This window comes from Polyodon spathula, chromosome 1, assembly GCF_017654505.1.
Source record: "Polyodon spathula isolate WHYD16114869_AA chromosome 1, ASM1765450v1, whole genome shotgun sequence".
Taxonomy (NCBI): domain Eukaryota; kingdom Metazoa; phylum Chordata; class Actinopteri; order Acipenseriformes; family Polyodontidae; genus Polyodon; species Polyodon spathula.
Window position 1 is genome coordinate 98,040,346 of NC_054534.1, and position 26,361 is coordinate 98,066,706.

Consider the following 26,361-nt stretch of genomic DNA (forward strand, 5'->3'; position numbering starts at 1 on the left):
CACCATTTATCTCATCTGTAAACTGATAACAGTCATTTTTTCAATGTACACAAAATAGTCAAGTTATACTCTGCTCATTCATCATCTTTTTATGTATAGGGTGATTAGAAAGCAAGTTTACCACATCAATGACCACCAAGAGTACCTTTTTGAGACACAACCAGTTCAAGGAAAACTCACCCAGTAGTACAAATAAACCATGTATTTTCTGTAATACAAAATAAGACATACAAATTTTCTGTACAACAGAATGCGTTACAGCTACTGATAATCCTGGTTAAACTGGAGCATATGTTGAGGGCACTCAGTCCATTCCAGTGCTGCATTGCAAGGAAGGCACAAGCTAACAGTGTGTAATTGCGTACATGGAATGCTGATACACCTTTGAAATTTCAGGCTGTGTTTTATATAGGGTTGGAACAATATTGAAAATCTCTGAAATGACAATAGCAGGATAGAAAACTGCGATAACTGCAATTATTGTGGTGTTTGTTCATTTATATTCCACTGGTTATACAAATATAAAATACAGCAGCCCCTCACTAAACCGAGGACAGGTTAACTGTGATAACAAGAGTCAGGTTTAAAAAAAACACCACACAAAAAAAAAAAAAAACGCATGTACATTTATACTGCTCATTTTATTTTAAATGTATTTCCTTAAATCCTTAAAATCAAATGAATACCCGTGCATTTTTTTTTTTTACTTTAGCCGATATGCTACTGTAAATAATAACAGTAACACACAAAATAAAACCTGCCTTCTCTGTACACTTGTAGAAATTGGAATAAAATATTATTTTAAGTTGAGACTAAATTAATTTAGCACACTTTCTTTTTACCCAACTACTTAATAGTATACAAAACAACAAAATAGTTGATGTTGCTGCATTAACAAGTTAAGCTATCATACAGTACCTTACATATACTGCACACAATAAAGAAATAATTAATCCATTTTAAATTTACATTGAATAGTTTACAGTGTACACATGGCTGCAAGAAAAACACTGGAATACTTGGAATTACTTGTGGAATAATTCAACAAAAAACAGCATAAATTCAGCTGTCATAAAAAAAAAAAAATCGTCATAATGAATACAATATTGTACATTTCCGATAACTCATTAATTATTTTTGTAATGCAATTTATTTATTTTCGTGACTTCTGTTCAATACCATATTACAGAGTTGTTGTAAATCGTCCCAACCCTAGTTTTATACACACATTTTATACGTAGACTGTACAGAACAGTGCACCACTGTATAAAAAGAGAATACGGGGCTGATATAAGGATAGACGTAGTGCAAACAATTATGGCTGCAAAATCCAAATTGCCTAGCAGCCAGGCAATTAAGCTTAAGAGCAACGCAAATTACTCAACACACACAAATAATTAACTTTAATCATGATAACGAGGATCAAAACGAGCACAGCCTGTGCAACGGGCTATTTAGTGGCAACAATTACAGCAGAGAGGTGAGGGGAGTTAGGAGTACGAAGAGCAGTAGGCGCTGTATGAGATTTGTGGAGCACAAAAATCAAACCAAAAAAAATGTCAGAGGAAGGGCAGCAAAGTCCTCATGGCGCATAGAAAAGAAAAGTTTTCTGAGGAGGAGCCGAGTGTCCTTATGGCTGAGGTCACTCAGCATGAAACAGTTATTTGGAAAAGCTTCATCAGTTATGCAACCAAAGAGGCCAATGGTCCTTTATAGTAGAGAAAGTCAATGCTGTCGGTGTTACCAGACAGACAGGTGATGAAAAGGTTCAATTCAGCAACTGGGTCTAGGATGACCTGCAGAGTGAGATGACAACACCTTACCACTGCATCCTCCAGCATCCCAAACAAGGTGACCCTGGGTTTGAATATGCAGGGTCTTCTCTGTCTTGTCCTTCTCCTCCAAAGGTTTTCTTACCTGTCCTCAACAAGAGCCAAGCACTGGCACAACAGGAAGTGTACCACAGCAGCCATGCTGATGCCAATGGCAGATCTCTGCAGGTGTGTGCTTTTATACACCTCTTAATTGCTTCTGCAATGGTTTGCACCTTGTAAAGGGGACATGCAAAGTTTCTGGAGGGTCAGCAATTGCCCAAGTGCAAGGCAAAATCCTTACATCTCATTACAATGTTTACACCTGCTTTGTATTCCAGATCCCTGCCCAATTCCATGCTCTTTTCTTCATTTGAATACATTTCACTATAATTGAAATAGATTAATGATGGCAAAGTGCTAATTTGATAGCGGGTGCAGAAAGCCATTGAAAACCATTCTTTACATACAGCATATTTTTAGTGGCCGCTAAAATCCGACCTTTTTACGCCCGCCAAACCCAGTTTGCAGTCACAAATCACTTTGCACGTATCCTTCCATCAGCCCCTGTAGCTTTTACTCATTACTTTATTTGTTTTCAGGATGCATTACCTCATTCTGCCAGGGGATGGAGACACTGCCTGTAACAAATTTGTGATAGAAATCGTCATCTGTAGGGTCCAAGTTTACCCCCTTGACTGTGGAGAACTGCTCAATATCCAAGACGTCTTTGCAGTACACTGCTCGAGGCTGTAGCAGGAAGGAAAGCTCAGCTTTAGAAAGCACACATTTTTAAACTGTCAATTATCTCCTCCTTAACCCCTGCAATGATTTTCCTACATGCTCCAGGTCAGTGGTTTTCAAACTGGGTGTTGGGTTAGGGCTGGGGTTGGGGTTGGGGTAGGGTTAAGGTTAAGGTTGGGGTTGGGACCCCTTAGGGGGTCTTGAGAAGGTTTCAGCAGGGTAGCAACACGACCACATCACAAGCAGACCATGCATAATACTACAGTGCATTGAAATATTTCGATACTCTTGTAGTTAAAATAATATATATATATATAATATATCTATAATATTATCATATATATATCTATATATATATATATATATATATATATATATATATATACACACACACACACAAGGTAATGAGAAAGTAAGTTTACCACGTCCTCCCTCTAAGTAAAAACAGGGGCAGAGTAGGTGAATTTATTTCAGTAGTGAAGAAAATATGTATTTTAGATGAGGAAAAACAATGCAATGTTGCTCATATACATATAGATGCACACAAACACACACAGTCACAGACAAAAGTATTTGGGCAGTTCAAAAAATGAGAAAAAACACAAAATGATTTCTATCATTTCTAATTGTTCTATGAAAGATATCAATTGAAGTAGAGATTCAGCTTTATAATAAATCAACAAATGATTACATAACATGCACAAAATGAAAAATAACATGCAAAAACTAATTTGGTACTTTGACAAAAGTATTTGGACACCCTTGGATTAGTGTTTTGTGTGCCCACCCTTTGCTTCCTTTACAGCTAGCCTTTTTTATATTTTGAAACCAGTTCCTAAAATCTTTCCGGAGATATTTTTGCTCGTTCTTCAACACATACAGCTTTGAGTTCTGCAACCGACTTTGGTTTCCTTTTTGCAACAGCAGCCTTCAAGTCAATCCATAACATCTCAATGGGATTCAAGTCTAGGGACTGAGATGGTCAGTCCATAACTGTAATCTTCCTTTTATTCAGAAATTCCTTTGTAAACTTCACTGAATGCTTAAGGTCATTATCCTGCTGGAATACAAACTTCCGTCCAATAAGCCTTCTAGCACTGGGTAACAAATGAGAGTGCAATATTTTGCAGCATTTCTTGATCCTTCCACAATGCAAAGGCCGCCAGTGCCTAAGGAAGAAAAACAAGCTCATCCCATCACATAACCTCCACCGTGTTTAACACTGGGCAGGATGAAGACTACACGCCGCTCCCACCTCCACTGGCAGGAGCACAGCAACAGGAGCTGCCTCTGCCTCCGCCACCTCTACCGGCAGGCGCAGAGCAGCAGGAGCTGCCTCTGCCTCCACCACCTTCACTGGCAGGAGATTGCACGCCTCCGCCACCTCCATCGGCAGGAGCAGAGCAGCAGGAGCTGCCTCTGCCTCCTCCACCAGCAGAGGGTGAATGCCTGCTGGGTCCCTGTCCCCCAGCAGAGGGTGAATGCCTGCTGGTATCACTTCCCCCACCAGCAGAGGGTGAATGCCTGCTGGTAGCACTTTCCCCACCATCACGAGGAGAGGAGCTGGAGCTTCCTCTGCCTCCACCTCCATCAGGGGGAGAGGAGCAGGAGCTGCCTCTCCCTGCAACAGAAGGACCAGGACTAGATGCTGGCGGTCCTCAGCAGCCCTTGCATCGGCTGCTGAGGGAAGCACGGGGAAGAACCTCCCGGCCGCAGTAGCCGAAAAGAGGGCCAACACCCGCACCCCAGCTTGTCCCGACTCCCTGCCTCGCTTCGCCTAAGGATGCCTGCCTCGCTTCGCCCAAGGATGCCTCCGCATCACCTGGGGTTGCCAGTCGCTCCGCATCGCCTGGGGTTGCCAGTCGCTCCGCATCGCCTGGGGTTGCCAGTCGCTCCGCATCGCCTGGGGTTGCCAGTCGCTCCGCATCGCCTGGGGTTGCCAGTCGCTCCGCATCGCCTGGGGTTGCCCGCCGCTCAGCATCGCCTGGGGTTGCCCGCCGCTCAGCATCGCCTGGGGTTGCCCATTGCTCTGCATCACAGCCGGAAGTACTGTGGCCGGAACCCCACCAAGGGGAGCTGCCAGCCACGAAGAAGGGGGAGGAGGTCTGGAGACCACCAACCCCAGCAGCAGTTTCGCTGCCGGAGATCGTGGGGGAGGTCAGTAGACCTGCTCCCACTGCAGTTTCTTCCCTGCTGGAAGAACAGTGGTCGAAGCCCCACCAAGGGGAGCTGCCGGCTCCGAAGAAGGGGGGGAGGTCAGGAGACCACCCCCCCAAGCAGCCTTTCCGTTGCCAGGACTACCCTGGCAAGAGTATGCCACCCCGCTGTCAGCATTGGTGCTGACAGCCTTACGACCTGTGGGCCCCTGGAAGCCTTCGGTCCTGGCCAAGGACTTTGTGTGGGACTTTTGGGCTTTTAAGGGGGGAGGATGGCCATTGAGGCCATGTGTGCTTTGCACAGGGGGGGTATACGTGACAAAGTGCCCACCCCTGTGTATATTATCTGTTATGTGTTGCGTGTGATGTGTTTAAATGTTGATGTATAGACATTGGTACACGGGATATAAACGGGTCTGTGTAACACAAGTGTTTAAAATGTATATGTGTATTTAGGCACGAGGATTGCACAGCACTTCACATGCAAGTAAAATGTAATAATATGTGTGCACGGGGAATTGCACCTGATTAATTCACGTGCAGTTGTACCGAGACTCCAACTGAATGATTGATTACCAGTCGAGTCTCGGTACAGCTGCATAAAAGGAGCATGTTGTCACATACGCAGGGTTGTGTGTTCGGGAGTGGAGAACGGGGGAGAGAGAGAGAAAAAGAGAGCAAGAGATAAGCGTAGGTCGAAGTCTCAATTGTTTTGGTGTAGCGTTCGTCCACTCTGTGTTTTGTCAGTGTATTCGTTTTTTTGGCCTCATGTGCTGTGTCGTGTTTTTGTATTGTTACAAACCTTTTATTTTCTGCCTGTTCATTATTAAACTGAGCATCAGCGCTTTCACCATTTCAACAGCTGTGTGCAGAGTCAGTTCCTGTTTCTGGTCTGTCGTCACCCACTTCGGCCGTCCTTGTGACAGTTGTCCACACATGGAGCTAGTTGCAGTAGTTCCTGTGTTTGTCAATAATAGCCCACACAGTCCTTTTCGGTAAACCAAGTCTTTCTGCTATTTTTCTAGTAGTTTCTCCTTTTTCATTTAGTTGTATCACTGCCATTTTGAGATCGTTGCTGTACTCTTTAGTTTTAACCATTTTTATTGCTTTTTCCAATTTATTTTTCAGCACTTGGTGATGTCTTTATTTGGTCTATAATTATCATCATCATCAGGTGTTGGTTTTCAATCATGATAATTGTCAATAACTGGCAACGAATGGGTTTTATACGAAATATGTTGATTGCCCAAATACTTTTGTCAAAGTATTTTTGTGTGTTATTTTTCATTTTATGCATGTTATGTAATAATTTATCGTTTTGTCATAAAACTGAACCTGTAGTTTAAATGGTTCAAAGTTTGAGAATCAATGCTCTCTGAAATACCCTGGCTAGGACTGACAATGCACAGTCAGTAACCGGTATGGAGGGAACTAGCAGCCATTTGTTTATTTAAAGGGTACATAAGGACCTTTTTATTTTATTGCGTTACATGTTCCCATGTCTTGCTACTACTGTTTATGTAAGGTGTGTGTAGTGTTTAAATTTTTTTTTTTTTTTTTTTTTTTTTTACATTTTGACCACTTTTTTAAGCTTTTAAATTGCATTCCCTGCCTCAAGATGACCTCACATTTCCCATCATCCTCCTGCTCACATATGTAACTGAGATGGATTTACCAGTGAGCAGGAGGATGATGGGAAATGTAGTTCTGAGAGGTACATGTGAATCTATTTTGAGGTTTAAAAGTTTAAAAATGTGGTCAAAATGTAAAAAAATAATAATAATTAAAACAATACACACACCTTATGTAAACAGTTGTAGCAACACATGGGAACATATAACACAATAAATTAAAAAGGTCCTTATGTACCCTTTAACTCTTATGTCTATGTCTGTTGCATTTTTGTTGTTTTTTGTTGCCCAACAAAAAACATTAAACATTAGTTTAACATTAAAATTAACAAACTGTGCACTTCAAAATTGTATTGAACAAAACTAAACATGGAAAACAATCTGTTCTGGTGTGTTCCAAACACTGGTTTAATTTTCCTTTATTTTGGCTTTAGGGTTTTAATGTTTTCGGGTTGTAATCACACTCCAATCTGCAAACATCTTTAAAGGCAGCACATCTCTTGAATATTTCAGACTAAGGGTGGGGTGATCCTCATGCTCGACTGCCTTTAAGAAGTACGAGTATACTGACAGTTTAGGCCTCAATACAGCAGTAAAAAATGTCCGACCCCCGGGCGAAAGAAAAATTTACTTTACTTTAAAAGCGCTCAATGCCAAAGTTAATTGCCACTGATTAGTACACATCTGTAAAAAGTCAGGAAAAGACAACTTTTCTTGAAATTAACACTTTCATGAATGGATTTATTTAATATTTGCCAATAAATACTTCTTAAAGGCAATTGTGAGTTCAAGTATCAGCACACCCCTATTGAGGACCAGCTTCTACTCTGCAGCAGGGAGGCTGGTGAAGCCACTTGTAGTCATTCATATCAAACATTACATTACAAAGTTCTACCAAAGCAGAGTCTGGAGACCCAGCTCTAGAGTATCACTGCTCAAGCTGATCTGTGCCCCTTTCATTCTTTGTTTCGGATCACAATATGAAGACACGCTGTTCTGTACTCACGTCAGGAGTGAAGGGAGGGTCCAGCATGTTGGCTTCCAGCCTCTTGAAGTGGACGCTTTTGAATATCAGGTGCTGCTTCACCTCTGCGGCCCCTTGTCCTTGACAGCCCAACCGTGCTTTGGGATCTTTATTCAGTAACTGCGGCAAGAAGGTAAAGAAAAAAGGAGAATTCAACAATGAAAGCGAGAGCCATCAAGCTTCTCAAAAGGTAAATTCTTTTTTTAAAATTTTTTTTTTTAATAATTGTAATTTGACCTGTTTTGACCAGTGTTTTATAACAGTAGTTTTGTGTTCTATATGTACAGGACTTTGAGGTGCCGCAACACAAAAAAACAATTTCATAGTCAAATTCAGTAGTTGCTGGTTGCTGCTGTCTGTCACGCCTTTAACCTCCAAGGTAAATTACATTGAGACGCATGTAAATTCTTCAATCTGCTGGTCCTCCTTGTGGGCGTAAGGCTTTTCTCATCCATAATGAAACCTTTCTTTAACTTCATGAATTGTGCTCCTATCAGCTAGGAATGTTCTTCTCACTACTTTTAAATATGTGGCCATGAGTTATTTTTTTTATTTTGTAACTAACCCAGGCAAATATTGTCAGTAGCTACAGGCTCAAAGATCATCAGATCTAAATAACCATTACTTAAAGAATTTGAACAAGTACATAGCTATGGGGGGTATCTTTCAATGCTCAGATTCTTTGCATCCACTGATGTGTACACAGAGCATGTTTTAAAATGAAAATACACGTTTGCTAAAACAGATTTGTTTCAGAACTACACATTCACATTGAATTGATGTGTAGGGTGCGGACAGTTTGTGCAATCACTTTGTCACATTAGCTGTAGAAATAATACAAATTAAAAAAACTCCCACAGAATCACAGCCACACCCACCATCCGGCAGATGGATTTGGCCTCCTCAGAGAACTTGTCCGAGTATTCCTCCTGGTCCTCACGCACTCGCCGGTCCACCTCTTCCCGCTTTACCCTCTCCTTGCGGCGCCGGAAAGGGCACTGGCCTTGGATCATCTCAAACAGCAGGCAGCCCAGGCCCCACCAGTCCGAGCTGAACGTGTAGCTCTCATTCAGGATCACCTCTGGGGCTGCCAGGGCCAGAGCAGGTCACATCATCAATAAGCAATAAAAAAAACATGGATGCACAGTTGCTCTGCTGCTTTCACAAATGTGTCCTTTTCTACAACCTTTTTCCTTTGCTCAGTGTTTACTAAAATGGGCCCCAAGTTTACCTGTAAACGTTTCCTACACCAGTACGAGTCAGACAGGTTTTCAGCTGAATACATACCCATGTATCCGACAGTCCCAACCCTCCCTCGTATCGTCTCTCCCTCAGGGATCTGGACTGCTAAGCCAAGGTCTGAAATGCGGATATGACCTGATGGATTTAAAAGGAATTCACTTCACTTGTCGTCAGTGCTTTTAAGAAGAGTCACGTCAAGGCTCTTAACTAGCTCACATTATATCGCCTTCAGTCACACATTTATTTGACATTTTAAAACATTTTGTGGAGTCCAAGAAGTTTCCCTGCCATAACATATACGCATTCTGAAACAGACACATAGATAGGCAACTTAATATGGTACAATTGTGCATACACTGACTGAATGATATAGTCAAGACTAAAAACCACACTTTTATAAAATGGCTGTCCTATCTGAGTGGGTTTTAATGTAACTTTAAAATTGCTGCTTTTGTATTAACTGTACTGTTATTTAAATCTGTTATTTAAATGGCCTGGTTGTGGCAGTTGTATGTGTGACATGCTATATATACAGTATGTATTGTGGTTTGTTAATTTTTTTCTGCTATGTACTGTATAGTGCTTTGCGATACTTTTGTATAAAAAGCACTATATAAATCCAGTAAATAAATAAAATAAGCATACATCTGTTTGTAATATGCTGAGAAATCAGTAGATGGCAGTAAAGACACTGAAGTGCTTTTCATGCAGTAATTCCTGTGACAGACAGTCACAGACAAACATAATAGCATGAGTTAACTTACCACGGTCATCTAAAAGAATGTTCTCTGGTTTCAAGTCTCTGAAAACGAAACAGAGAATTTGTTACTACACCAGACTCTCAATACTATTCCAGGCATCTCGTCCTGAGAGTAATTCTCTGGCAGAACTCTAGAAGAAAGTATCATCATGTACACTTGCTACAGAAGCAATGCATTTTATATACTACAGTGAAACAAAGTCTTGTTTAAACTATATGCAAGCGTTTCCCCTATTCATTGTAGTCCAATTTTTAACAACTGTAACAGCACCAGCGACTAGTGCACTAGTTATACTGATGACCCAGAAATTGAACAGGTTTCCTTTTCTGGGGCCAAAGCAAGAACGGTTCAGAAAAAGCCCTTTACATTAAAAGGCCTCTACACACCAGACACAAGGCGACTAACAAATATATGCAGTGATGCAACAAAATGAATAGAACCTATACTTTTGATCAGTATCTTTTATACTGCAGGCGGCACAACAGGTCGCCTGGAGGTGACACTAAAGTGAGGCAAAATAAAAAGGACTAAATCCTATTTTTTGCGATTTCTTTGCGTGACAACTAGGAAATTTAGCAGAGAACAGCTTCAATGCTCATGGTCCACCAGGCTGCAGCAGTATCCAAATAGACATCACAATTATAAAAAAATCAGAATGGAAATGCGTCATATCAGTGAAAGCGCTGCCTCCTCTCGGTCAGCCTTTTTCAATTGCGTCAGCATACATCGGGAAGGATCTTTCCAATCTGTCACATCACAATCCACCACACTCAGTCTCTCATAAGACAATGAAGTGTGCAGTACCTGTACACAATCCGCTCTCTGTGTAAATCCTCCAGACCACAGCAGATCTCTGCAGCGTAGAAGATGGCCCGCTCCTCGTCAAAGCCAGGGTTTCCCATACTGTAGATGTGGAATTTCAAGTCCCCACCATTCATCATGGTTAATACTAAACAAAGTGCATCCTTTGTTTCATAGGCATAGGCTAAACTAACCTGGACAAAAAAAAAGGGAACAAAGTTAGGGTCCCAATACTGTGTATTTAACAAAAACAAAGCATCCCTTTTTGCACATTGTAATGAGATTTTACTTTTGATTATATAAAAAGACAGACATACGGTATACATACACATGGAACCTACTTGTTCTTTTTGCACCAGTAAAAAGTTTTTTTGCACCATTTTTTCTTATTATAAAAGCAGCCCGTAACAGCTTGGGTTTAGGTAGAAGCAGTTCAGATAACGTACAGTTGCTTTTTACTGGTTTACATTGTTTTTCGCTTTGCACTGGTTACACAGAACAAACAGACCCATGGTCTCTATATTCAGGAAAAAGACAAGTCACATCAATGGTAAAGGTTATTGTTTAAATAACCTTGCAACTACCTGCAAGTGGCTTTGACACAGCTACTGCAAAATGGTTAATTTATGATGCATTAAATAGAATATGCCTATAGATTAGATTATATTGTGCAATGCAAATTAGTTGAGCTTGACCTGTGTAACAACTTGAAAACAATACACACAAGCTTTGGTCTCCTATCTTGAAATCTACATAAGAGGTTCCGGTCACAGTCACATTGTGCCCAGTGAGTTTCTCTAACTTTACAAATGTGAAGTCTGCATCTCAAATGGTTTCTGTAGAATAAGTCTTTCATAAAACTATGTCTAATGTTTTACTAATTTAAATCACACAATATGTTATACTAAATGCCACTGTTTCAGGTGAAACTCAAAGTAAAACCTTGAATTGCTTAAACTGCTCTTTAATTGGGATAACTGATGCATGTCTAAACTGTATGAGCAACTTCTTTTTCTTCAGTGACAACCACAGTTCAATGAACTTGAGTGCAGTAGCTTTGCTTATTTCCAATGTTTAATCTTTCCAAACCTCATGGCTGTAAAATAACTTGCATAATCTACAAAGCAGATGGTCTGCCATCATTAGTTGTTTCTGCTGACTAAATATTTAGAAAGCAAATAAGAAAAAAAGGAGTGCCGCCAAGTCGTTCCAGCTCAAGGGGGATCAAACTCTGGGGAGGAGTTTCCTTCATCTGTGGCTGATCATACAAAATACTATGGGCAAGACAGTACATTGGACACCCTTTGGTAGAGGGACAATTGAAGGTGTTCAGTTGGCAGGTGCTTCCACATCCAAGAGTGCATTTTTGATGTCTCAGAACAAACAAACAGTCTCAAAAGTGATCACTCTGATCTTCTGGAGAATAGATTTTGCTGCAGATTTCCACCACCTATTTCCCTGAAGGAACTGGAATGTGGTATGGACACCTTTAGCTGCAATGGTGTCCCTCAATTCTATAGACAGTGCTTTTAAGAATTTGTTCTATGGCAAAGGACATTGGATCTACTCTATGGAGGTGTACCACTGATAAAATTAAAATGTAATCATGCATTGGAATAAAACTTACAAAGTGCTACATTCTAAATGACAGTGAACAATGTTAAATAAAAAGGGCATACTTACTACAAAGCTACTGTTAACTTTTTCTAAAATTCTTTTTTCATTTAATGCCATTCCTTCACCTCTTCTCTTCTTTACTCTTTTCTTTTCAAGCTTTTTACAGGCGTACATCTTACCGGTAGCACGGACTTGGCAGGCACAAACCTGAGAGAGAAATGACAAACACTGAACAAGCCACTTCACACTCCGCTTCTAAGCTTCCAGAGCTAGGTTTCAGGCCACTGCAATGCACACCAGAGGAGACTTGGGGTTTGATACAGCAAAGTTACCTCAAACCAGGTCTCTTGGTCTCCTGGAACTAGGTTTCAAGCCATTGTTCCTGATAAAGTAGCTTTGTGTTCCCTCAGCTTTATGTATTCTATGAAATCACTACCATTCGAATGTAGTACAGCTAGGTCCAGTTCTCTTCCAGTTTAGTTTTTTAATCAGTACTCTATGCTAGTTTGATGTACCTAGAGTAATTGCTGTACAGGGTATGGCTGCTTTTTAAGGAACTACAGGAAATAAAGCAGGCGCATTCTAAAGTAATGTTCTGCAAGCGAGCTGAACCACTTGGGTTATCACATGATCGACTGTGTCACATGATCTACAGTAGATGACAGTGGAACTCTGTACCCCAGGGAAATAAACTGGAGGTTTTATTATGAGCTTAAATTCAACGGACAAACTAATTAATCTTTATTGCAAACCCAAGAAAAGACCAAGCTTCTTTGCAGGTGAATCTTATTTTCAACCTGGAGTCACGTGGCCTTTGCATTGTCACTGGCAAACATCTATGGACTTATGGATTGCTTTCTGAAGTTTGGAAACAACTTCAGACTCACAGGGGAAGGTGACAGCTGCAGAGGACTGCAGCAAATCCTCACATCAATCCATATGCACAATATCCCGAACACAATTCAGGTTCTGTACACTGCCTAACTTCAGCGTTCACACTTTTAGTACCAACAGCTTGTTAGGTGAAAAGGGAGAAGTATATAGAATTTAAATAAAAGATGAAAAAATAAGTACGGATGGAAAAATAAATAATGCTGAATTTCTTAAATAACTATAGGTTATGAAGGTCATTGATACCACACTTACCTCTCCAAATCCACCCTTTCCCAGTACCCGGTAATGCCTGAAGGTATTTTTGGTTACAGGTTGCCTAAAATAAAAGCAGTAAGAACAATTATTCCTGCACACAATACCTGTTAAGTCAGTTTGAATGCAATATGGAATTGATTATACTGGGAGACTACAGTAGAACCTGTCATATCCAATCCTGTAAGATACGATACCCTCCGATAGACCGATAACCATCAGACCTGTGGCATGTGTCATTTACAAATGCTGCGACTGACTGAATTGTACTGATGTAAACTGATCAATGCACATTTTATTATGGGTCTAAAACAGTAAATTCAGATCTAAGCAGGGTAGAAACAAAGACAGTGCATTTGAGAATGCAGTTTCATTTTTTACATGCTGTGATTTTACGTAACTGCCCCGTTTAATAACCACCAACCTCCAAAGCCAATTTGTGTGTACGCGCTTTCTTGTTTCGAAATTGGGTTAACAAGCACATTGCAAAAAACAAACCTAAAACGGAGAATAACTTTGGCATGCACTGAGAAAGCACTATAAGAACTGTTTTTAGAATTTTGTAAATTACAGTGGGTTTTTTTGCAATAATTGCTACTGGTGTTCCCTGTATAGTATTGGTACAGTACAGTACTTTGGTGTTTCAGATACTCTGATGTACCTTTTCAAGAAAAATACTAATCAGTTAGTTCACCTACAGTTATACATATTTTTTACCACAGAATTGCAAAGTGGCCAAACATTAGGTTATCATCATAACCCTGGTTCCCTAAAATAGAAATGTGACCATTAACCGTATGGGTATTTACCTACAAAAGACCCGAAACCTGAATAAGATATATCAAAAAGCTGCTCGATGAGCCTGTGACACAGTCATGGGTCACTCCTGAGGACATTAAAGCACTATGCACACTGATCTGAAGTCTGCTGCAATCGTAGAGGCAGCGACCTTGAAGGTTTATGGTTACATTTCTATTTCAGGGAACCAGGATTAATATAATAACCTAACATTCCCTTTCAAGTACAAAATGTAACCACTACCGTATGGGTGAGTGTACCAAAGCCATTGCAAGGGCAATATTACAGAACGACTGGTATGCTACAAGGCTAAGCCAAGAGGCTGTCTTGTGCGTTACCATACAGAACCCCAGTAACTAGTAGCTAAGGCTAAAGAATTTAGGGTGAAACTCACCTCTATGCCTGTGTTGTAATGGACGACATAGAAGCCGCCCTTAACACTCTAGTTCCAAACCCAGGGTTTTGAGGATCACAGACATTAAGTCTGTAGAACCTAGTAAAGGTATGGGGAGAAGCCCACACCGCTGAATTGCAAATGTCCTTGACAGATGCATCCTGGAATAAAGCCCACAAAGTTGCCCCTGGTAGACTGGACAGTGAGCTTTTCTGGAGAGGGCAAGGTGGCCAGCTCATAGCCAGTCTTTACTGTTTCTGCTATCCATCTGCTGTTGCTCTGTCAGAAAAGAAAGGAGGTGGAAGCCTCCAATTCCACAGACTGGTTGACATGAAACGCTAAGATCGTCTTCGGCAAACAGGCAGGATTGGTAAGGAGCATAACCTTTATCCTGGCCCATGTAAATACTAAGCAGGCTTTTCCAATGGAGAATGCCTGCAACTCACTCACCTGCTTTGCAGAGGTGATAGCAAGCAAGAAAGCTGCTTTGAGCTATAAATATTTCAGCTCAGCTGAAGGCATAGGTTTAAATGGGGGCTTCATGAGTGAACGAAGCACCACGTTTAACCTCCAGCGAGGAACAATATCCTTCATAGGCAGCCAAAGCTGGCGATCCCCTTTCAAAAATTGCCCCACAGGAAGCTGAGCTCCTGGGGAGACCGAGTCAATTTTGACATGGCAAGCCAAAATGGAGGGGGATTTCCCCTTGTCAAAAAGGTCCTGCAGAAATTGCAGTAGAACTGCCATGGGACAGGTAGTGGGGTTAACCCAACGAGGCAGACATCATGTCTGAAAAACGCCCCACTTGTACCCGTACTGGGAACGTATGGACAGAGCTTTGTCATTCTGCAGGGTGTCAATGACCCTATTAGAAAGCCATAGACGGCTCAAATGCAGCTCTTCAGGGGCTAGACCCAGAGCTGCAGGCTTGATGGGTCAAGATGCCACAAGGTCCCCCGTGCCTGACTGAGCAGGTTGCGGCGCTTGGGCAGTCTTCACAGCTGGCCTCTAGGAGCTGCATCAGGGTTGAGAACCAGAGTCTCCTGGGCCAATAAGGGGCTACTAGGAGCACCTTTCCCATGGTCCTGCCTGATTTTCTCCAGACACAGCAGGAGCAGGGTGAGCAGTGTGAAGGCATATAACAGTTGCCTCAGCCACTGGCGTGCCAAGGCATCTATCACCAGCTGGTCCCCACCTCTTATTATGGAGAACAGGAGGAGACAGTGGGTTGATTCCTGGGAGGCAAACAGGTCTATCTCTGCTCTCCCGAACCTCTCCCAAATGAGGCTCACCACCTGGGGGTGACGCCTCCACTCTTAGGCACTGGTTACTCTCCTTGAGAGGAGGTCCCCACCCAGTTTGTCACCCCAAATGTACTGCCCACAGGGAGAGGAGGTTCTTGTGTGCCCACAGCAAAAACTTGCAGGCCACAAGATGAAGACTGGGCATCCGTAAGCCGCCCTGGTGGTTGATGTAAGCCACCACTGATGTGTTGTCTGTAAGGCCAGGTAAACTGCCTGCAGCTCTAAAACATGTGATGTGGAGACCCTGCCAAGGAGGGTCCCACACACCTTGTGCACCCCTGCCAAACTGGATGCGTCTGTGGCGACGACCTATATTTTGGTGACAGCGTCCAGCGCAATGCAAAGACATAGATGGACAGGCTGTTTCCACCAAGAGAGCGCCTCCAGTGATAAGACACAGTCAATAGGCAGCTGGGGGTGGTCGCTTGGGAAGCAGGCAAACTAGCTCCTTTGTGGATTCCCGCGAGCGGCGAGAGCCCTGCAGCATCTTGTCCAATGCGGGACCAAACATATGCCCTGGTGTAACAGGGGTATTCAAAAGCGATGCTTTGTCGCCATCTGGCACGTGTGCCTTGGTAAGCCAAAACTGTGCAGCAGCAAGGGACGCAGAGCGCTCTGTAGAACTGCGGGAGAAACTTGCAGAAACTGTGGTTCGTCAGTGCCTCCTTGGCGTACTCTGGTCCCGGACAGGAAGAGCGTCTGCTGTGCTTGTCCTCAACAGGCATACCGGCCTTACATGTGTCACAGGGATAAAACCCAGGCATGATGCAAGAAACAAGCTTGCAGTGCACAGTATATAGACGTACAGGTGCTGCCTCAATCTGATTATAGACAGCAACTGGGCGGGTTAAGACTTGAACAAGACCGGTTTGGTAACAGACCAGGGGCATGTGCACCAGGCAGTAGTGGGCCATATAGGACCGGGTAGAAACAGGGTCAGTTCAGCACCGGTTCGGTGCTTTTAGCAACAGGTCGGTATGGTACAGTACCAGGTAGGTACCAGTTCTTGACTTCAGCTCCAGGTCAATACAGTACGGTACGGTATGGTACCAGTTCGCAGTTACCATGGGTAGCAATGTACAGGGTAGCCCACCTGTACAAACTACTGGCAAACCACCCACACAGTACTCACTCGAGACTGAGGGAAGCCTGCTAACAGCCTTCATAATGGTGATGTTAAAGCTGTCACCAAAATGGCATAAAGATACTGTGGGAGAGATTGCAAGCAACCACAACAGAAGCAAGCATCTTTGTCCTGCACAGCGCTGCTGAACCCAGCAGCATCTGTCACTACATGTGTGCTCAGAGCACCACGCTGCAGACAGGCCTGTGCTTAGTCTCTGTGAAAACAGAAAAACAGAATGAGGAAAAAGAAAATGTTTTCTCAACAAAATACAGTAATAACAATTACTAAAAATATACAAACTGTCTCGTAATTTTAGCCGAAGCCAAAACGTGAATAAAATAACTCCAGCTAGAGCCATTGCAGCCTGGGGGGAGAGCACAAAGTCATCTGACTTATGTTGCTTGGTCCCTGAGAAGAGCGACTCAAGCCACTGGCTTCACATGGGGTACAAGGCTGCAGTGGGACTTAACAAACAACAGGCTGTTGTGCACAAATCCGTGTAATTAGTAAAAACTAATACACCGATTACTTTAAATATCACAGATAAATTGTGTAAAAACACAATAAATGTGAAATATATAGCAGAAAAAGTAATAGGTATTTATCTCAAACCGATCTGCTGTCAGGTCAATTCTTGAAAGGAAAAATAGCGTTGAGGCCTGTGACTGCAGTGCTTTTATGCCCTCAGGGGCGGGTCATGACTGCATCACAGGCTCATTGAGCAGCTTTGATATATCTTTATCAGGTTTCGGGTCTTTCGAAGGTAAGACACAACAAAAAAAACTAAGTAATAATTCAATTTAACATCATACACAGGGAAGTTTGTACTGGTGTGTTATCCTTGAAAATACTGAATGGTGTCTTGAAACAGTTACTCACGCATAATTCATATAGATATCTTTATTTTTTAACTATAATAAAGATAATATCATGTAAAAACACAAGTTGCTAGCCATTATGTTCTTAAGTATATGCAGACGAAACATTTCATTACAATGAGGAGCCTTCAACTTGAAGGCTGTGGTGGGTTTAAACTAGTTTCAAGAATAAAACTGAGCACTGCTACTCAATTAATCACAGGATGATTATAAAACAGCACATTATTATTTGCAATATACCTGACTATCTCTATATTTGGGAAAAAAAAAACAGAACAAAAGAAAGTATAAATCAACAACAGGTTTCATCTCTTACAAAAGTTTACCAGGGTAAGTACCATGCTTTTTCAATAGGTACTATGCATTTACCACAGTTTACCCTGGTTTGCGATGTTTATTAAAATGCTTTACCATACCCCATTATACTTTACACTGCTTACCTATGCTTTTACTATGTTTTACTACACTTTGCTATGCTTCTACTACGGGAAACATTTATAAGGGGTTCCTGTAAGTTTGCTTCTTGATACCTGCATCATCATAACCGTAAATGTAATTGTATTAGTCCTTTTCATGTGCTCTGTACGCTTTTATGATGGTTACAGCCATCCTGAGCGGTTCCTAGTTACTCAGATATTGTGTTTAACTGTATTGCTTAAGGTCTGTGTTCCAGTGCATTCAAGAGCAGCTGAATTCCTTCAAAAGCACTTGCGATTGGAACTGGAATTGATTAAAAGGGAATGGGAATTGGAATTGATTTTAAAAAGGAATTGGAATTGAAAAAAAGGAATCGACCCGAATCCCGCTCCTGAACTCCACTTTAACACAGGACTTGAGTAATTGCAAAAGAATCCCTCACAATCATTGCACACATCATAAAAAGTTAAGGGTACAGTAAAAACAAACAAAAAAAACTACTTTATAATGGGTTCAAAATTTACAGACTTACCTTTCCAACCATTTCCACTGTATGAAGCGTGAAAAATGCATGCTCTCTTGGTACTGTGAAAACGGTACTCCTCTGAGATATTCATGAACAATTCTGGAAAAGACAGAAAAAACAGTGCAGCTATTACTGTCAGCTACTTGTTAGCAAATCCAGACATTGATGGAGGGATAAGCCACAGTATGAGTGAACTTGGACTGCCTAAACTCAGACACTGCTGAGTCAGCCAAATCTCATGGGAAGCTGGGTAAAGTCTGGAGACCCATTGCTTGAGTTGGATGAAAAAGAAGGTAGCATGGGAAAAGCAAACAGTTACACAATTCATTTTTGTTCATTAAAATGTCAATAGAGTCACATTCTTTGATCCCAGCTGGAATTAATCTAGTGGAACCCTGGATACTGACCATTTCTTTTTAAAAATAACATCTTTGCAGTTTTATTATATGCATCGTTTTGGAATCCCCAGTATTCCAAAAATTAATTAACACTTGCATTGTCAACTGAAATGTCTTTACACTGGCTATAAAGCTGTAGTTTTACATAATAATAATAATAATAATAATAATAATAATAATAATAATAATTTCTCTTTATATTAGCAGTGTATCTGGCAAGAAATGGTTTTCCACTGTGTCTATTAATTATCTAGGCCCATACTTGCTTATAGTAGTTCCTTAAAATACTTCTAACCCCCCCCCCAAAAAAAAAATAGTATCGACAATATATCTGAATAAACAATATAGACATTTTTACCTTTGTAAGGTAAAAATACACATGTGACAGACAAAGTGAGGGTGCTGTGTAAAGGGAACAGAGTGCCCTGGACTGGACAATTCATTCGTTAGGTGAAACTTGACCATCTAGAAAGGGGGTGGAGCTCCGGTACACTAAATCATCGACCTGGAAGGGAAACGATGTGGCAGCTGCGGATTGGAGGAGCTGTTGCACTTGTTAACCAAGGGGTCATGATTGTTGGTACAAAAGGGGGCGGAGTGAAGTGATTTGTTTCTTTGTATGGTTAATGGTGAACCGGAAGGAGAATAGGAGAATTGTTATCATGAGTGTTTGTTTTGTTTTGATTCTGTTGTGTCTAAAAAATACACTGTTTGTTATTATTAGAAGACTGAAAGATCCAGAGCGGTCACCAAAGGCCAGCACTTACCCAGATATCACTGCACTGTTTCAAGAATGAACTGGTGTGTGTTTTGTGTTACGTGTGGGTATTTAAATACAGGACTGTTATTATTTCTGGACCAACCCGTGGATTACAATAAAGCAATACACGCCACTGTATTGCTTATCATCATTATTATTTACCGTGTTGTTGAGTCATCAGACCACGGGATTTAAAACTAAAATAACATTGCACCTGGATTATTGTTGTCTGTCTGTTCATTGATCACTGCTGCATTCCTGCACCTGCACACTGTTAACCACTTTGCCACAACAAACTATAAAGGAAAAGGGCAAAAACAGATGTTCGGCCTGACAGGATGTCTAGGGTACCTGTTCACAGCAACAAAACTTCTTAAACATGATACTTTTGAACATGCAGGCATTTCAACAAGAAACCTTTCGAATGTGTTCTCTGCCTAACATGCTCTTTTGGGTGTTATTTTGTTTTTGTTACACTCGCCGCAATCACACAAACACAACGGCACTTTCAAACTTTAAACAGGTCTTGTATTACTTGTTCAAGTGGGAGTTTTTTTTCACTGAACAACTGGTCTCAAAATATTAATTACTTAAATAATCCAGCTGGCCAAAATAGACATTTAACAATTTAACGGCATTTCAGTTTTGAAATGAGAACAAACCACAAGCCATAACATTTTTCATTCTTGGAACTGTATTGAATGCAACTATTAAAAAAATTATAAAAACTTGAGCCATTTACCATTACCATTTAGTTGGGTTTACCATTTAGCAAATTAGTCTCTTTAAAAATGACAATTAGCAAATGTCAATTAACTAAATCACATTTTGACTTGATCACAATGAGGTGAAGGTCATGGTCAGTGACACATTTTGCCAGAGATGTTTTTAACTTTACATAGATTAGGTCTGTATCTGAAATGGTTTCTTAGATATGGTCAGAGGTTGAAAGAAATGTGGCCTGAAAGAGGTTTATTTCTCTTGGAAAATGCTCAAATTTGAAAAGAATTAAAGGATAAGCCATGTTTCTCAATTTAAGACATAAAAGTATGTAGTCTCGACCTTGTCTTCGGAAATCAAAAAGTCACGACAGCAAATATGAACTCTGGAACGGTTTCTCAAATATGATGAGCTGCCACCATCAGTGAAAATACTTAGAGAAATGAGACATCAGCAGCCACATTTTCTCTTGCCTTTTAGGGATATAGAATCAATTATTTCTATATTTAAGTAAATCCAACTGTGTGCATTTTTATAAATGATACGAGACCACTCCACTTTGGTGAGGTCACTTCAGACTTCGCACTTCTCATTCACATTGAGCACTTTCTTATTCTGTGTTGCACGATGACACTAAAAAATTCAATATGCATGTAGTCATATATGCGGTATTTTAAGCTATGTGCCACTTTAAACAACTGCTTTTAAAACTAAGTTGATCTTAAATTAAGCATTAATGAGTGTGGAGGCAGATTCGGGACAGAGGGTCAGGGTCCCTTTTCCACATGCTCTGTATGGAACAGGTTGACAAGCCATGTTGGTGCTGCTGATTAATTGAGAACCTTCAATAGCATTGAAAAAGGTTAGATAATAGATGATATCGGCCTACGAGATGTGTGAGAGTGATGTGAACTGGAACGTTTCGAAAACACGCATTTCCCAGGAGAGTGGCGTTCGCTCACAGCTGGCTGTTCAGGACTGAAGCTCCGGAGGAAAAAAAAAGGAAAATTGGTTGGGAAATCTCCATGCTTTTTGTCATGCATGAGGAAGCTTCTCAAACATTAAAAACCAAAAACACAAGTTAAAGTCCTAATTACAAGACACATCGGTGAGCGGTTACACCGAGCCACACAAGTTCAGGACACATCATAAGCCAATGTGGAAGAAAAAAACACTAATGAGTATTTTGAATTTATTTAACTTAATCCATAATTATGAGTATATATGAGGTATTATATATATATCATATATATATATACACACACACACACACACACACACACACACTTTGACATAGTGTAAAAATAGAAAAGTTGTACATACTTAGTGCACTCTTCAAAGAGCTCTTTGCAGGGCGTGTGCTTCAGCTTCTCTCTGCATTCTCGTACTACTTCCAAAGGTATTTCTGGTAAATGGGCTGCCGACTAAAACACACAGACACACAGTTAATTATTTTGTTCTGAAGAAACTCTTCGCAGCACAGAAAGCTTTACACAGTAGTGGATTTCTTCCTAGTTTTATACCTTGAGAGATTTTTCAGGAGTGTATTAACGGCAAAACAAAAAGAAACTTGATCCAAATTTTTGGCTCACTAGCTGGTGCGGGCTCTTTTTCCAAAAAAATGACCAATTATATAGTCTAGCCTCTGTTATCAATGGTGGGCAACTTGAACAGAAGAGCAGCACTTGGTCTCACGTGAAAGCACCTTAACACAGAATTCACAGAATTAAAAAAATAAAACACAAAAAAGCCCAATATTTGAGTAATTGTAATAAGACCCACTCAAAATAATTGAAAACACCACAAAAACAAAAAGGGAAAAAAAATTGGTAGAAGTGAAAACATTAGGAACATAAATTTTAATGACATTAAAAATAAATAAATACCTAAAAACTCACCCCATTATTGAAGTATTTGTCTAAAACATTCAACCCGCAGTCTCTGCGCTTCTCATCTGGTGCCACTTCATACTCTGCCTGCCGAGGACAGAAACCTCACGTGAGCATCTAATCACAAATGCCCATAGTGCTTTGCCAATGGACATCCTACTGAATCAATAGCACACTGACCATTAACAGCATTTTTAATGCTTCTCAGAAATAAATGCACAGGGTTCATTACAGGCAGGAATGTTTGTAAGTCAGATTTCCTTTCAGAGGATCAGACAAATTATATAACACTGTTCTTATTTGAAATTACTCAGTTAAAAGAATCAGTAGTTATGACGGATGTAGACAGCCTGCTTGCAACTGCTTTTAAGTCAGACAGGTAGGGTTGTCGTGACGACTGCCAGCACTGTGGCTGATCGTAGCCAGAGAGAAACTTAATTATCTTTCACTTTAATCTCAAAATAAATACATTAATAGTGCCAACCAACCATCTCTCAGACAAGATCAAAATATAAATGTTGGCTCCGCAATAGCAATTCTAAAGATTAGCTCGTTCAAAACCACAAACTCAAAGGAGACGGTCTCTTTGCTTCACCACAGGCCATGTTGTGGCTCGGGTTATACAGTCAATGCTACTGTAATCTCAGTGCTAGGCCTCAAATGTGGAAACTCTCTGTCCAGACATTGCAGCCTTCTGTCTAATAACTAGCTGTACAGGAAACGTTTGAATGAGGTCAAAGGAAAAGTACTTACCACAGTGTCTAAGAACTCAATGCACCGTTTCAGCTCTGGCCTCGTATCACAGTACTTACCACAGTGTCTAAGAACTGAGTGCACCGTTTCAGCTCTGGCCTCGTATCACAGTACTTACCACAGTGTCTAAGAACTCAATGCACCGTTTCAGCTCTGGCCTCGTATCACAGTACTTACCACAGTGTCTAAGAACTCAATGCACCGTTTCAGCTCTAGCCTCGTATCACAGTACTGTCGGAAGAGAAGTCTCCCAATGGGCTGCTTCTCACAGAGACTGGAGTAATCCCTTTCTGCGAGAAAAGGGAAAATACACCACACTATAAAAGTATGAAGCTTAAATAATAAATAGTCTGAATAAAACGTAACAAAAATGCTTCCCATAGTGTTTACCACAGTTGTCAGTTTGTACAATTTTATACAAACCCGTATTTTTGTACAGCCTCTTATAGTTTGTTTGAATTATTCTTGACTTAGATACACAGATATTTTTAGACCTCGAAAGTAACACTTTGTTTATTCTTAGTGCATATCCACTGTGTTTTGTTCATGTGCTATTTTTCCACTCACTGTGTATGTTTGCTTGTAATGCTATGCTGTGCTATATACTATGTATATTATAAAGTAAGTACAATTCTTAATTGTGATATACAGTGTATGTATGGGTGCTGTTGTCGTCAGTGTGCATCCTCAGTGTGGGATAATGTTGTAATGTAACACTTCCGAAAGACTAAACAAGATGCCATATGGTCACATCTGAGGACAATACAGTAGATAAGTGATTCAGATCCAATGTGTGCCTATAATACTTTACTCCCTACTTGACACTGTACTTTATTGAAGACCTCTTAGATCTGCTTAGATCAGTCACTTGCCCTTGTGGTGTGTAAAAACCAGTGGAAGCCACAACTCAGACTTGTGTTTTACCACAACCAAGGGGTAAAAATGATAATAATATGCAGTGTCTAAATAAAAACCTTCAGAAAACAGAATGCAAGTGAAACCTAAAGGCTGCAGCATGTATCCTGTAAACAAAGCTTGATCTTTTAGAAGATGTCTGAGAAGTAATGAACGATGTAATGAGTGAATTTACCTGCTGCACCTCAATACCACAATAAACTGGCTTTTGTTATAGAACACCTCTGACAAACTATTTGAACTTAAAAAGGCACAGCTGTAATCCAGAAATCTGACAGAAGAAATAACCTGGTAAACAAATATAAACAAATAACAAATAAAATCCCGTCACAGCTATAAACACAAAATTAGAGCTTGCAAAGGTAGTGATGTCGCTTTTTTACTGTTCTAAACAATGGAAACTCTTAATAACGCTGCCTTAACATGTACAAAGCTTTTTCTTTTTTTGTGGAACTACTCTTACTGCATTTATGGGTCAATAAATCACCCCTGAGGGGAAAAAAAGACTATAATTATAATTGTTTTAGTATTTAAGTGGTGTAGATCAGGGTTGGGATCAATTCCAATTCCATTTCCCATTCCCCATTCCCATCCCCATTTAATTATTTCCAATTGATTGGACTTGGAATTGAAGAAGGGAACTACCCCTCCCGAGCAGATAATGCAATGAAAGTTAGGCTATTCTTATAACCTTGGTTCCCTGAAATAGAAATGTAACCCTTACTGTCTGGGTATTTATCTCCTAAAGACCCCGAAACCTGAATAAGATATATCAAAGCTGCTTGCAGAGCCTGTGATGCAGTCATGGCCCGCCCACAAGGACTAAAAGTACTGCGTTGACAGATCTCAGTCATTTGTCCTTTAAGCCTGCTGCAATCATGGACACAGCGATCTTGAAGGTTAATGGTTACATTTCTATTTCAGGGAACCAGGGTTATGGTAATAACCTAGCGTCCCCTTTCAAGAATGAAATGTAACTATTACCGGATGGGTGAGTGTACCAAAGCCATCGCAAGGGTAAGATTATAGAACTACTGGAGGCTGCCTTGTGCGTTTACATATGGAACCCCAGTAACAAGTAGCTAGGTCTAACAAATTGAGGGAGAAACTCCCTCTATGCCTGTATTGTGAGGGTCGACTGAGACGCCGCCCTTAACAGTCTAGTTCTAAACCCACGGGTTTTGAGGATCACCGACATTAAGTCTGTAGAACCTAGTAAAGGTATGGGGAGAAGCCCACACTGCTGCAATGCAAATGTCCTTGACAGATGCACCCTGAAATAAAGCCCATGAAGTTGCCATGCCCCTGGTGGAATGGGCAGTGAGCTTTTTGGAGGGGACAAGGTGGCCAGCTCATAGTAAGTCCTGACCGTGTCTGCTATCCATTTGTACAGCCTCTGCTTAGACATGGCTTGACCATGGGACTTTGCCCCATAGCAGACACAAAATTGTTCAAAGTGCCTCCAACTTGCCACCAAGGCCTGAACTGGGCAGAGCATATGGAGCTGTCGCTCTGTCAGACTGGAAAGGAGGTGGATGGGAAGCATCCAATTCCACAGACTGGTTGACATGAAATGCTGAGATCGTCTTCAGCAAAAAGGCAGGATTGGCACGGAGTGTAATCTTTGTCCTGGCCCATGTAAATATTAAGCAGGCTTTTGCAATGGAAAATACCTGCATCTCACTCATCCGCTTTGCAGAGGTGATAGCAAGCAAGAAAACTGCTTTAAGCGATAAAAACTTCAGCTCAGCTGAATGCATGGGTTTAAATGGAGGCTTCATGAGTGCATTAAATCAGGATGCCATAAAGTCCCCCGCGTCTGACTGAGCAGGTTGTGCCGCTTGGGTTGTCTTCACGGCAGGCTGCTCATAACTGCACCAGGGTTGAAAACCAGAGTCTCCTGGGAGCACTTCAGCCCACTTTGATTTTCTCCAGACACAGCGGCAGCAAGATGTGCGGTGGGAAGGCATATAACAGTTGCCTCAGCCACTGGTGTGCCAAGGTATCTACTGCCAGCGGGTCCCCGGCTCCTGTTATGGAGAACAAGAGAGGACAATGGTTTGATTCCTGGGTGGCAAAGAGCTCTATCTCAGCTCTACCGAACCTCTCCCAAATGAAGCTCACCACCTCGGGGTGAATCCTCCATTCTGAGGCACTGAGAACTCTCCTAGAGAGGCGGTCCACCACCCAGTTTGTCAACCTGGGCAGAAATATATTGCCTGTAGTGAGAGGAGGTTCTCGTGTGCCCAGAGCAAAAGCTTGCAGGCCATTTACATGTAACCCAAATGTATTTTGAATGATTTTATAATTTTATTATTATTATTATTATTATTATTATTATTATTATTATTATTAGTGAACTCAACATAAAAGTAGCAATACGTATATAACACAATATGCATAATTAAACTAATTAGCCACAAATGATACATCCAGGAGTGTACTGAAATTAGCTAGCTGCTTAAAAAAATAAAAAAAAGATTGTACCAAGAGTGGGCTATTGGCTATTCAAATATTCAAATAGTTTAATTAGTCTTATCAGTTATTTAA

At 41.0% G+C, this 26,361-nt stretch overlaps 1 protein-coding gene across 3 annotated transcripts in view; it reads right to left on the reverse strand.

Moving 5' to 3' along the window:
- Positions 1-26,361, reverse strand: part of LOC121325075 (G protein-coupled receptor kinase 5-like) — a 58,051-nt gene that overhangs the window by 2,751 nt on the left and 28,939 nt on the right. Inside the window, exons 3-14 of one of the 3 annotated variants that reach the window (XM_041267383.1) lie at positions 23,074-23,186; positions 22,153-22,230; positions 21,578-21,678; positions 18,383-18,475; positions 12,934-12,997; positions 11,854-11,994; positions 10,174-10,364; positions 9,373-9,410; positions 8,654-8,743; positions 8,245-8,453; positions 7,349-7,486; positions 2,424-2,561 (exon numbers count right to left, since the gene is read on the reverse strand). In XM_041267383.1, coding sequence (XP_041123317.1) covers positions 2,424-2,561; positions 7,349-7,486; positions 8,245-8,453; positions 8,654-8,743; positions 9,373-9,410; positions 10,174-10,364; positions 11,854-11,994; positions 12,934-12,997; positions 18,383-18,475; positions 21,578-21,678; positions 22,153-22,230; positions 23,074-23,186 — 1,394 coding nt within the window. Of the gene's footprint in view, positions 1-2,423; positions 2,562-7,348; positions 7,487-8,244; positions 8,454-8,653; positions 8,744-9,372; positions 9,411-10,173; positions 10,365-11,853; positions 11,995-12,933; positions 12,998-18,382; positions 18,476-21,577; positions 21,679-21,777; positions 21,904-22,152; positions 22,231-22,896; positions 22,982-23,073; positions 23,187-26,361 lie in introns of those variants that run through there. The other 2 variants (XM_041267386.1, XM_041267384.1) reach the window with 2 other exon arrangements.